The following is a 12,040-nucleotide window of genomic DNA, read 5'->3' on the forward strand; positions in this document are numbered from 1 at the left end:
GTAATAGGGGCTGAAGGTCTTCCTTTATTGGCGAGTAGTTCAAGTATTGATATTTATAATTAGAAGTTTAAGTTTCAGAGATTTATAGTATCATCTTCACCCTCTGTCTTATGCAAATCTGGAACTACTTCACTGAGGAAAAAAAAATTATTGTTTTTAATCATTCAGAGAAGAAAAAAATAAAAGAAAGTTAACTATTTCTGATAGAGCCTCTACTGTGTGTTTAGGCAGCATTTGGGGAGTTTTATCACATTATCTGTCTTAATTTTTATAAAAACCCTATGACATACATAATATTATTTTCTGTCTTCACTGGTTGAGAAACTGAGTTTGAAGGCCAGGAGGAATTTTACAAGAGCTCTGGCTAGTCAGTGGCTGTGACAGGGTTGGCATCCAGCGAGACTCCAGTGGCCATGCTCTTAACCAGCCCGTAATGTGGATCCCAAAATGTTGAGATCACATGTTGGAAATTAAGGGAGGAGATGTTTGACGTCTAGAAACGGCATTAATATTAAGACACTTGAATTGACTACGTATGCAGCTGCAAAAAATTCCAGGCCAGCACTGACTGTGTCCCCCAAGCTGGCCCAGGGGTCTTGACATGCCTCTCAAGGATGCTTCTCAACTTCCTGAGTCAAGAACTTCCCGTAGGCTCAGGGAAGCTGAGAATTTGATTTTTCGTAAGTGACTGTGGCAACAGCACAACTGTGGTTGTTGTTCACAGCAGACGCACCCTCTTCTTCATTGCCCATGGTCAAACAGAATTGTCCACAGTTACAGGCAGCATTTGATCAGGTATACAAGTTGTCTTAGTTAGGAAGGTTCATGAGACCCAGCAGGACCTCTTGGTATGAGGAGACAGGGAAGGGGTAACTTGGCTTCTGCTGTCTTGGGACAGGTGCCGTCCACATTACTGCACCTCCAGGCTAGTCCTTTGTGGATGTCAACATCCCACTGAAGCATGGTAAATAACCGAAGAAGAGCAGAGGGGTTCAGAGGTACAGATCTGCTCCCCAAGTATTTCCTGACATATTAAGGAGGCAGTGAGCAGCGGTGCCCTGGAGAAAACCCAGTGTGCTGGCTCTGGGTTGTGTTTGTCATTTTAATTAAAAATTGTCTTTTTCCGTTCCATGCAGGCCCTGGCCCTATGGGCCAGGCTATGTTGCACGGCCAGTGAAATCAGTGAGGGCCTGTCATTTGGAACTTGGAGGCATCTAAGCTTTTTGGTCATATTTGCTAGGCAGAAGGCTAGTGTTTTCTGAGTGATGTTTGGCATGTGCTTGCAGGCCCAGGGTGGCAAGCAACAGACTGTGCAGTTCCCTGGTTGCCAGATCATATGTTGGAGAGGTTTCTTTCCGCCGTCTTACCTGTTGCATCCAGGGCTCTCCCCCATTTTTACTTTCCGTGGTGGGCATCCCAGCAGTATGGGTGGGCTTAGGTTGTTGGTCCTGTGATTGTGCCAGTCAGCCCTCTTTTCAGCAAGCTCTCCTGTTGGCAGGTGACTAGGGAAAAAGAAGCGACCAGATGCGTCCAAGACCAGGTCTGCTTAAGAAGGGGAAACTGATGAAGAGTTTGCTGAAGGCTCATGAAAGAAATCAGTGGAAGATGGTCTGCATGTCTAGAATGCCTTGCATTACTAATCTCCAGACCCAGCCGGGCAGTTTTATGTTAGTCGAATGTCACTTGGTACAATTACAAAGTGCCAGGAGCAAATATATATGCCTCCTACACCTTTCTTTTATTTTTATTTATTTGATTTTCATATTTGTTTTTCCCCAGCCCTCCTCTAGCAAAAAGAGAATGTAATTAAAGCCGGATAAAATCATTTGTGCTTTGAACCGCTCCCATGGTAAGATCTCGCATTAGAGTGACAGACTTACCATGTCATCTTCGCACATATAGAAAATCAAAGGATGAGTTATTTTGCTAATGCTTTTCTTGCCCCAAATCTATTAAATTAAACAGCAAGAGAATTAATTTACTGTATCGAGTTCTTCTATGTAGGCTGATTGTTTAAGTATACATTAAGAGTTTGCCGAAGAGACGACGCAGCGCGGAACAGCTTCGCCTTTTTGTGTTTTTATCTGAGTCACTGTGTGAGTCAGAACTGAAGGCAGCATTTCTTATCATCACAACCTTGTTTTGTTTTTTTTTCCCTCGTGATGTTTTTAGGTGGCAAAGTGACAAGTGTCCAAACTCGGGCCTGACTTTCCTGAACGCACCAACCTTTCACCAGGTCTGAAATCATGGACGTCAAGGACCGGCGCCACCGCTCTCTGACCCGGGGCCGATGTGGCAAAGAGTGTCGCTACACGAGCTCCTCCCTGGACAGCGAGGACTGCCGCGTGCCCACGCAGAAGTCCTACAGCTCCAGCGAGACGCTGAAGGCCTATGACCACGACAGCCGGATGCACTATGGAAACCGAGTCACAGACCTCGTGCACCGGGAGTCGGATGAGTTCCCAAGACAAGGTAGGTAGAGCTTACCCCGCTGACTTCGTCTGAGTGCTCTCCCGTTTTTGCACCCTTGGTACGCCGGTGGCTGAGGTTGGTGGAAACTGGGAACAAAGTGTGCCGGCGTCAACTCCCTGTTCAAGTTTTAGTTTAAGAGAACAAGCTTTTCATCAACTCGTATCGAACTCCGATGGGTATCGTAGAAGGGCCTGTTTTGTCTTGGACACTGAATTCTTTCATGACTTGGTGGTTGCTTTCGGAGACCCAGTGTGGTAGGTTTTGCAGGCGTAACAGACAGCAGACTGTTGGTTCCCTGAGAGCTATTCCTGAGAGCATCACGGACCCCCATCCTGAGGGATGCAGGCTTACCTGTGGTTTTTAAACCCTTCTCTTTGACGCACACACACGAACCTCCAAGAGTTCTAATTTCTCCTGCTTCTCCTGTTGGGCTTCTCAATTATATTCTCTTGAAAAAAATGGTACGATGATGAAAATGTATTCCCTCCCTCACCCCATGTAATGATATACAATTTCTCCCCCCTCCAAAAAATGTGGTGGTAATTCTGACTTGCACATTTTTTAAAAATGTGTCAGAGCACAGGTGAACACATTATTACTCAATTCCACTGATACAATCCTCCCCCCGTCCTACTTTCACCCAAACTTATCCTGGCATATTTTGATTTCTTCGGGGAGGAGAATATTTTCTTCCCAAGCACTTAACAGTTGACATTCTCTTCCTATTCAATATCCATGAGGGATTTTGTTATCACTTGTCATGAGTTGCTGTAAATACGTGGACATGTAGATAAACCAGGAACAGTGCTGAGAGGCACCGTGGCTAAGTGGACTCCCTGGCTCCGCATCCTGTACTCTGTGTTCTGGCTTTGCCACGTGTGTGACTCACATGACGGTGCAGCAGAATGACAAGTGCACGCACAGAAATACAGCGAATGGCACCAGGAAGGGCCCCTCTGCCAGTGCCGAGGGTCAAGGCCCTGCCTGTGGGTTGCGGCACAATGTGTTTATAACCCTGACTCTTTTAGTTCGTGTTCTATGTCCCTGTCAGGAAATGTTGCAACTAATTTCCTTCCTCGGGAGATCTGTTAGCTTCATCCTTTCAGGCTGCTGTAACAAAATGCCATAAACCAGTGGCTTATAGACACAGAAATGCATCTTGCCCAGTTCTGGAAGCTGAGATGGCTAAGATCAAGGCCCTAGCAGATCTGGTGTCTCATGAGAGCTCTCTTCCTGACCCGTCTTTTCCTGTGTCCTCATGTAGCTGAAGAAGGCAAGGGAGCTCTCGGGGGTGACTTGCATTTTTTATTTTTTAATTTTTTTTAAATGGAGGTACTGGGGGTTGAACCCATGACCTTGTGCATGCACGCACCATACCCTCCACGCCCACCCCAGAGCCTCTTTTATAAGGACATTAAACCCATTCATGAGGGCTCCACACTTCCAACTTCTTAACCTCCCCAAAGCCCCACCTATAAATTTTATTTGGAGGGTGACAAACATTTAGTCTGTAGTAGCTTGGAATTCCATTCCTGGTTTCTTCACTTCCCTAAGTTACTTTGCTTTTTTTTCTCCCCCTTATTTCTCAGAAAACACCACATATATATGTACGTAAATATCCTATCATCCCGTGGTGGTTCTAAAAAACATGTTCTCAAATGTTCCTAGCTTCACCTAGCTCCAGCTTTTATATTTAATAGAATATTCCACAGAGTCAGCAGAGAGCCAGTTAAAATCGTGTTTCTGCCGCCACTGTAGACTCTTGCAGAATACAATTTTTACTTAGTCTGCACTCTGATTTTCGGAGTTATCTTCATGTAAATGAAACACATTACAAATAGGGGGAGGGTTGCTTGAAAACTGCTTCTATATCAAAAGTCTTTGATCTGTGAGTAACTTCAACGAGTGTTTTACTTTAAGTTCTCACCCGACCCCAAAAGAGCATGTAGTGGGAACTGGAAAAAAAAAATACTGTGAGGAATCACAGATTAATTAATTATAAAGGAGTGTTTAAATTTCCAGTATGAAAAATGAAGACACCTATCTTTTATTTACAAGAGCATCACTAATACAAGACTCAAATAGTCTGAAAAGCGATGCACAATCAATGTGGTTGAAAGCCTTTCATTTTCTGCTGTGTTTTTGATTTCATTTACGATATTACTGCATACATTTTTGTTTCTCGTGAGTCTGTGCTGAGATGTAGAACCCTACTTCCTAAGTCTCGTTGAAGGTAATTCCTGGCTTCTGGACCGTTGTGCACTGAGCTGTAGATCCCAGATTACTGTTGAATTGTGGATTTGTCTGTCTCCTTTCCCCTTATTAATATTTACATAAAACGAAACCAAGTGCTTGGGATTTTATTTTCAAATATACCTTTCTTCTTCCTGTTTAATCTTGTCCCTTCCCATTGATGCTAATGGAAGTCGCTTGGCCACATCGAATGCGTAGCCGTGCAATTAACAATTCACACATGCCGTGTGTTGTTATTGAGCTCATATTTGTTTGTGTAATGTGTTTGCATGAATTAAAAACTGTGCAGGCCAAAAGTAGAAATGAAAAGGCACTGGAAGTATTTGCATATGCAAGTGCAATTCCTTCTGAAGACAGCTATGAATTTATGCATGAAAATGTAGTCAGTCTGAGTGGATCTACTTTGATGGGTTCTAAAATTGAACTCCGCAGGAAGTAAATAAGCTCATATTTAAGGAGAAGGAGGAACAGGAGATACTCTCTGGCAAGCCGCCCTTTTAACGTGAAACTGAGCCACTACCGAGAGGGTTAAAAACAAATTTTACACTCAGTAATAACAATAATTTTTTTAAAAAATTTCATGCATTTCCCATTTTATGTTCTGAGTCATGAAATCAAAGAGCAGGATCATCTCAGTACTTATTAGCCTAGAGGTACACGAGCAAGGATCATAGCAGGATCATCTCCCGCGGTATTCTTACTTAAAAACCCAAGACACCGATCATAAAACAAACAGGCTTCTCACGCACAAGCCAGTTTGGCAAACACAGTTGGATGGCTCTCCAGATGCTCAGAGGGGAAAAGAATTGCCAGGCAGTGAAAGTGATCTGGGGCCAGGGTCAGACCTTGTCCGTTTCCCCAGCTGGCCGGCAGCAAGCAGCAAATGTGAGGGCCGGCAGGTGCCGGCAGGTGTTCCCCTGAGAGGCCTATGGGAGCTCCTGTCAAATTAAAACTTTTTTGCTTGCTTTCAACACACAGTCCTCCTCTGTCTCCTTCTACTGTGAGTCTCTTCTCCCAAGAAGAGACCATGCAAATTACCTGTCTGGCCTCTTCCCATGCTAAATCCTCCTGGTGTGAAGGGAGAAAATTGCTGACCCGAGGTCTGTGGCCATAGGAGTAATTAGTAATTAGTAAATGACTAATCCTGCACTGAATAGCATCCTGGTGGCCTGAGAGCTAATGCACCTGACAGAAGTGACCAGCGATCTGATCCCTGGCCAGACCCAGTCCCAGTCTCATCTGTGCAGTCGATGCCCCTTTGAATAATGCAGGTCAGCCGAGTTCCCAGGCAGGTTGTATCAGCTTGTTCTCTCGGACCCTGAAGTTGGGGTGTAGCGCAGTGTGATATACAAGACATTCCCTCGTGGCTTCGGAGCTGAAAGATAGATTTGAACTCTGCTTTTGCATATGGATGTGCCTGTGACTCTGGTCTCATTCTGTGTTTTGCCAGAACTGTTACATAGTCTTCAGGTGTATTAGAAACAGCAAAGATAGTAATAAAAGAATCATGCCTAACATTTATTGAGACTCCCTACCCATCAGGTGACACTCTGAGCATTTGACTTGTAGTAACTCAGTTAACATTCACAGCAACATTGTAAACTGGGTACTAATATTAGTCTATTTTTTATGGATTTGGAAACTGAGGCCTGAGGAGACTACATAAATCATCCAGGGTCACAGGTGTAGGGAAGAAGTGGAGACAGATTTCAAGGCCAAGGAGATGGATTCAAGAGCTCTGTTTTAAATCACTGTGCTTGCTCACTTCTCAAATAAATAAGGAAACCAACAAGAACCAGACCTTAAGCGTCAGCGGCTGTGAAGTTCAATAGATAAACCTTTTAAGTATCAACACCTTGAAACCCTTCTTGGCATAGGACTGACTGAATGTACCATGACCACTTCCACCAGCGCCGCTGGTCTATACTCCTGTCCTCACCTGTTCCCCTTCGAGTCCACAACTGTCCCAAACTCCTGGAAGCCTTCCTTCCTCCAATGCTTCTCCACCACCCAGCACTGCAGGAAGAAGCTCCTAGGGTCAGCATTGGTGCCAGGCTGTCTGCACTGATTCTCTGTCCTCCCCTATAATCATGACCTTTTTACACAACCTCTCAACCTGGAACCCTAACCAAGAATGGGGTGGCTCTCCAAATGATGTTGCTCAGCTAAGCAGAACGGACTGGTTTCTGGGTCAGCCAAGGCCCAGTGGGTCAGACAGTTCAACCAGGCTACTCACACCTCAAAAAGCCTTCTTTCCAGTTAGTGGTACAAGTCTCTTGAAAAGGGGCCAAGATTGCATCCTTTCTCTGTCCCTCAGGCTGTCTGTTTGGGTCAAGGTTGAGGAAAGAATTGGGGGAGGTTTGGATTTTTGAAAGCATGCTTGTATCAGACCTAGCACAGGAATAACTCACACTAACCCGCCGATGCACTTAAAAATACCTAAACATGCACATGTATGCATTTGGGGCTAGGTTTGATTTTGGTGTTTCATAGACTAATTTTCACTTCTGTGATATTTAAGATATTTTGGACAATACTTTGTTGGCTCTGTGTAATTCAGCCTAGCATAAACGTAACCTGTGCTAATGAGCTGAAAACTCACAGACTTCCAGTAAGGTGAAATATTCCCTGTATTGATTCAGTTAATGTATATAATAATTGTGAAAGGACTTTGGAAACCTGTGAGCATTTCTCTCTCTCTTTTTTTTTAACTATTGTCTTAAAATACTTATTTTCCCACTGTACCCAAAGCAAGAATTAGGTTCTATTTTGAAAACCCCAGCCTTCTAATTTAACCTGCAAAGAAAACCTTGTACGGGGAAAGTTCAAGAGTTTGGTTCGTCAGTATTTGGGAGGCTGAAAAACACCTTGAGAAGATTGCTTTCAGTTCTATTCTTCTACCTCTTGGCAGGACTCCTTTTCCTCCCTCAGCTGAGAGTAATGTTTTGCTTCTTAGTCTTTGTGCTGTTGCTTTAAAAAAAAAATTGAAAAATAAATCTACAGCCTTTAATACAAGATGCTCCCTTATCTTGTTGCTGGCTAACTGGAATCCTTGTTGCTTCTTCTGAAAGGCATATGGGGGAGCAGTTAATAATGCAGACCCAGAGTTCAGCTGCAGCTGTTCTGTAGTATTGATGGGTTTGGTCAGTGTGCCCGTGATCAGAATCTAGAACGTAGACTCTGTCTTACTTTTTCCTCCTGTAAATATTCCCGCCAGTATACTTACTGGGATCCTTTCTTATGACTATGCATATGTCATGCTGTGGGTGTTGTCTTTGTTGTAATAAGTGCTGAATAAATGCTGGCGGTCATAATTATCGTCATTTTAATCCTGTTGCCAGCAAAAGTGGAGACCAGCATCTCTGCAGTCCGCATCGTATCGTGTGCCACAGAAATCTGCCCACCGCGCTTGGATTCGTTTCCCGTGACTTGCAAAAATTCTGACATCTTCATGCCCAGAATGTCTCTTCCAGCTGTTGATAGCGTGTGTTCGACTCCCTACGCACCATACCTTTTGCTCCCAGAGATGAATACAACTCACACATTACTTCCGTATTTTTAGAAAGGAATGAAAGATACCATCTAACAACTGTCAGCTGATGCCAACACACTGTAAGAGAGTTGCCAGGCAGACGATTCTGCAAGTTTAAAAAAAAATAAAAAGATTGGAAAAATGCTCTAAGGTAGTGCCACTAGATACAAGTTTTTAAAAGTTGTGCATTTTGTGGCATATAAGTGACCTGTAAATCTTAGGAATGGGTTTAATTAGGAGGAGACTTTATGCATATACACTCTGGGTGAAAATGAATCCATCGTATTGCTCTCCATGTAATAATTTAGAGTCATTATCACTTAGAGAGACAGGCTTACCGAGATTTTCACTGTTGGTATACACTGCCCTTCTAGGATTGCAGTCTTCATGTTACCCAATTGTTACTCTGTAAGTAATTATCTGTTGTCAATTCTGCGTTCAACTTTGGATCTGTCTTCGAATTGTCTTCCTTTCCCTGTTCTTTTTCCATGGTAATTCTCCACTTCACCTGAGACCTCCCCTCTTTGTTTTCCGTCTGTGGTGCCTCTATGAGAAGAGTCTTGTTTGTATAATTTCGGTGCACACTGTTTCTCTTTCTCAAGACTCTGAATTACAAGTGAAAGTAAGATAATATCCCAACTGAAATTAGCTCATGCAAAAATCTGATGCTTTGTCTTATTGGAGAATCAAGCAATACATCTGGCCTCACACTTATCATCTCTTATTTCTCATTCTCCTTACTTGGCTTTACTCTCGAGAGAGAGATCTGTTTGAAGAGGTCTGTTGATAATCCCACTTTTGCAGTCTCTTCCCTTGGAAAGTCTTTTTTTTGGGGGTAGGGGAGCTATTATCAGCACTATGTTCCTAAGAAAGATTCATATGGGATTCAGACACGAGGCGATGCCTCTGTCACTCTGACCGCAGTTGGCCATGCTTGGACTTAAACAACCTGGTACCTGGAAGAGGTATCTTATGGTGAGAATTTCCTAAACATGATGGAATGAATACCATATAGAAAATAAATGTTCTGATTTAAGGAGGAGGTAAGGAGTATTGATTGGTCTGATAGTACATACCCCTCATACTAGTGATGCTTGAGTCTAACACACATATGGTCTTTCCAAGTTCCATCTCTACTTTCCCAACTGCCCTTGAATAGTGTTTCTTAGATAATCAGGAAACAGACTTCATTGTCTTTTCCTCAAAATCTGTTTTCATTTTTTGTTCCCCAGTTCTGGGGAATTGCATCACAACTCTTGCCTTTAGGTAGAGTCTTCCAAGACTGTCTCTTTTTCTTGCATCCTGACCATCAACCTTCTTAATTTATTTTATTTCCAAGTTTCTCGTCCCATGGGAAGCTTCCAGGATTTCAACATTGTCCAACTGCTTCGCCATTTAAATTGCCTTTTTCCCCTAGTCTTTCCCCTGGCTTTTCTTTTTCTTTCTTTCTTTCTTTTTTTTTTTGTATCAGGGATAGTCTTGAGTTTCTAAAACACTGCATTATTTTTGCCTCTTACTCACATTAATTCAGAAATATTTGGGAGTGCCCACGAAGCAACTGTGTTAAGCTATGGGACTCTAAGGCAAACGTGGTCACTAACCTCGCAAAACTAGGCAGTCCTAAAGGGGAAAAATATAATAGACGTGTAACTAGGTTTAGTCTGATAAATGTTGCGAAAGGGAAATTCTTGGATGGCTTTGGAGAGGTGTCCGACCCTGAAGTGTGCATCAGGAATATCAGAAATTGTGACACCCTTTCATACTCTTGAAGGGTGAAGAGGAGTCGGGGGACCAAAGAGGCAAGAAAGAGCGTTCAGGCCAAAGACAGAACATATGCAAAGGCCCAGAGGTGGCAACATTGGGTTGTTCCACGGATCTAAAAGAAGCTCAGGTTAGCTGGATGTGGTGTGGGCACAGATGAGCTGGAGCAGGAGGGAAAAACTGGCTCCTGAAGGCCTTCCAGAGAAATGATGGCTTGCTTCAGTGTGTGAAGTACGTTATGGGGAGACAAGACGGTCAGCACGGTGGGGTAGGAGGCTGGATTTCACTTAGGGTAGGGGAGCCTTGTAGCCTGAAGTGGGACAGTGGAGATGATTGAAGAAATGCTGTTGAGAAACAAAGACTGTTGACTTTTTAGGACCCTATAAACAAAGCAGGCACGGTTCTCCGTCTCTCTGACATTGCCTCCTTTCTTCGCCTGCGAAGAGAATACTGCTTTTCCAATGCCCAGATTACTTAAAGAGCCAGGGAAAGTCAATGCTTGTAAATAAGCCCTTAAACGGAAGTGCATAGATTGTTAGTTCAAGTCCCCCTGGAATGGCCACACGAGTCCGAATATCAAACTGCCGTGTAATACATATTTGGGTGTTTTTCTCACCGTTGTTATGCCAGCCTGTGCAAAGAGTAGTGCCAGTAACAGAGCATCTTACAGGATCCGGGGCGAAGAAAATACAGGAGAAGAGTTGCATTTCATCTGTTGCTCTTCTGTGTGACCGCAGTACATTGTTCATCTTCTATTGTTGGCTAAATAAATCAGGACTCATAACAGATGTGAGAGCTGTGTGTGTGTGTGTGTGCACCCGTGAGCACACATGCATGAGTGTGTATCTTACTCCTGTGGTTGGTAATTTGACCAGCAAAGCAGAGGACGTTTAGAATATGGTATCAGTCCTTTCTGGCAACCGACAAAAGCAAGGGCAGGGAGAAAAGAAGCAGCAAGTGATGCAGGAAAACATATGTGGGGCGTGAGGAGGGCCATGTCCCAGGCTTCGGTTGAGCCCCTGGGATGTGCCCCGCCAAGTGTGAGTCCTTGGCTTTGCGTGGGAAAGAATTCAAGAGTGAGCCAAAGTTGAGTAAATGTAGATTTATTCAGAGAGGTACATTGAAAGGCAAGAGAAAGGCCATGAGGTGGAGGTTGGGTGCTCAGATTAAAAGTAGGTACACATTCCATAGACAGAGTGAGGGCCGTCTCTGAAGAAGGAGAGACGGGGGCGGTGGCCATGAGGCACCCTGTTGCCAGTTTTTATGGGCTCAGTGGCTTCAAATGCTAATAAGTGGAAGGACCAGTCTAAGAAGCCTGGGGGAGGGGCTGGGATTCCCAGGAAGTTGGCCATTTCCCACTCTTTGACCTTTTGTGCCTAGCCCTGGGACTGCCATGGTGCCTGTGGGCATGTTGTTTACCGTGCTAACATATTACAATGAGGGTATAATGAAGCTCAAGGTCTACTAGAAGCTAAATCTCTCACCATCTTGAGCCTCAAGGCTACTGGGGGTTGAATCTTTCACCATTTTGATGTTAATTGCTGTAGCATTCCTTGAATGGCTGTGCCCTGCCCCCTTCCTGTCTCACAAGGACACTGCTGGAGTTTCTGCTGATGACAACTGACTAAATGTTAGTGCTCATCACCGGGGCTTGAAGCAGAGGACAGGTTGGTTGCTGGGCTGAGCCAGCGTGTGCAACTGCCGACTGTTTGAGTCTGAGGAGCCCTGAGGCCATGCACGTGTAGAACGTCTAGCAGGCAGCTGAGTGTGCAGCTCTGAAACTCTGCGGAGACGCTTGGGCCGGATAGAGACTTAGGAGATGACAGCTAATAATTTCATGGGACTTGGTGTGATCAGCCAGGAAAAATATACAAGCAGCCGAAATAAGGGGCTCACACGGGAACGGACAGGACGGGGAAGAAGCTCCTGCGAAGGAAAAAAACGGACTTTCCTTCAGATGCTCTGCCCAGTCCTTCTGAACTGAGCCTCCATTCCAGGTGTAAAGAAGTAAAACCACACTGG

General features: G+C 44.3%; 1 protein-coding gene across 3 annotated transcripts in view; it reads left to right on the plus strand.

The window, feature by feature from the left end:
- The window catches only part of TENM2 (teneurin transmembrane protein 2), a 1,175,656-nt gene that overhangs the window by 279,979 nt on the left and 883,637 nt on the right, over window positions 1-12,040 (plus strand). For all 3 annotated transcript variants that reach the window (XM_064480080.1, XM_031437753.2, XM_064480081.1), the window contains exon 3: window positions 2,173-2,472. In XM_064480080.1, the coding sequence (XP_064336150.1) occupies window positions 2,247-2,472 (226 nt within the window). In that variant the 5' untranslated portion in view covers window positions 2,173-2,246. The remainder of the gene's footprint in view (window positions 1-2,172; window positions 2,473-12,040) is intronic.

The sequence above is a fragment of the Camelus dromedarius genome, chromosome 27 (genome assembly GCF_036321535.1).
Source record: "Camelus dromedarius isolate mCamDro1 chromosome 27, mCamDro1.pat, whole genome shotgun sequence".
NCBI classification, from domain to species: Eukaryota; Metazoa; Chordata; class Mammalia; order Artiodactyla; family Camelidae; genus Camelus; species Camelus dromedarius.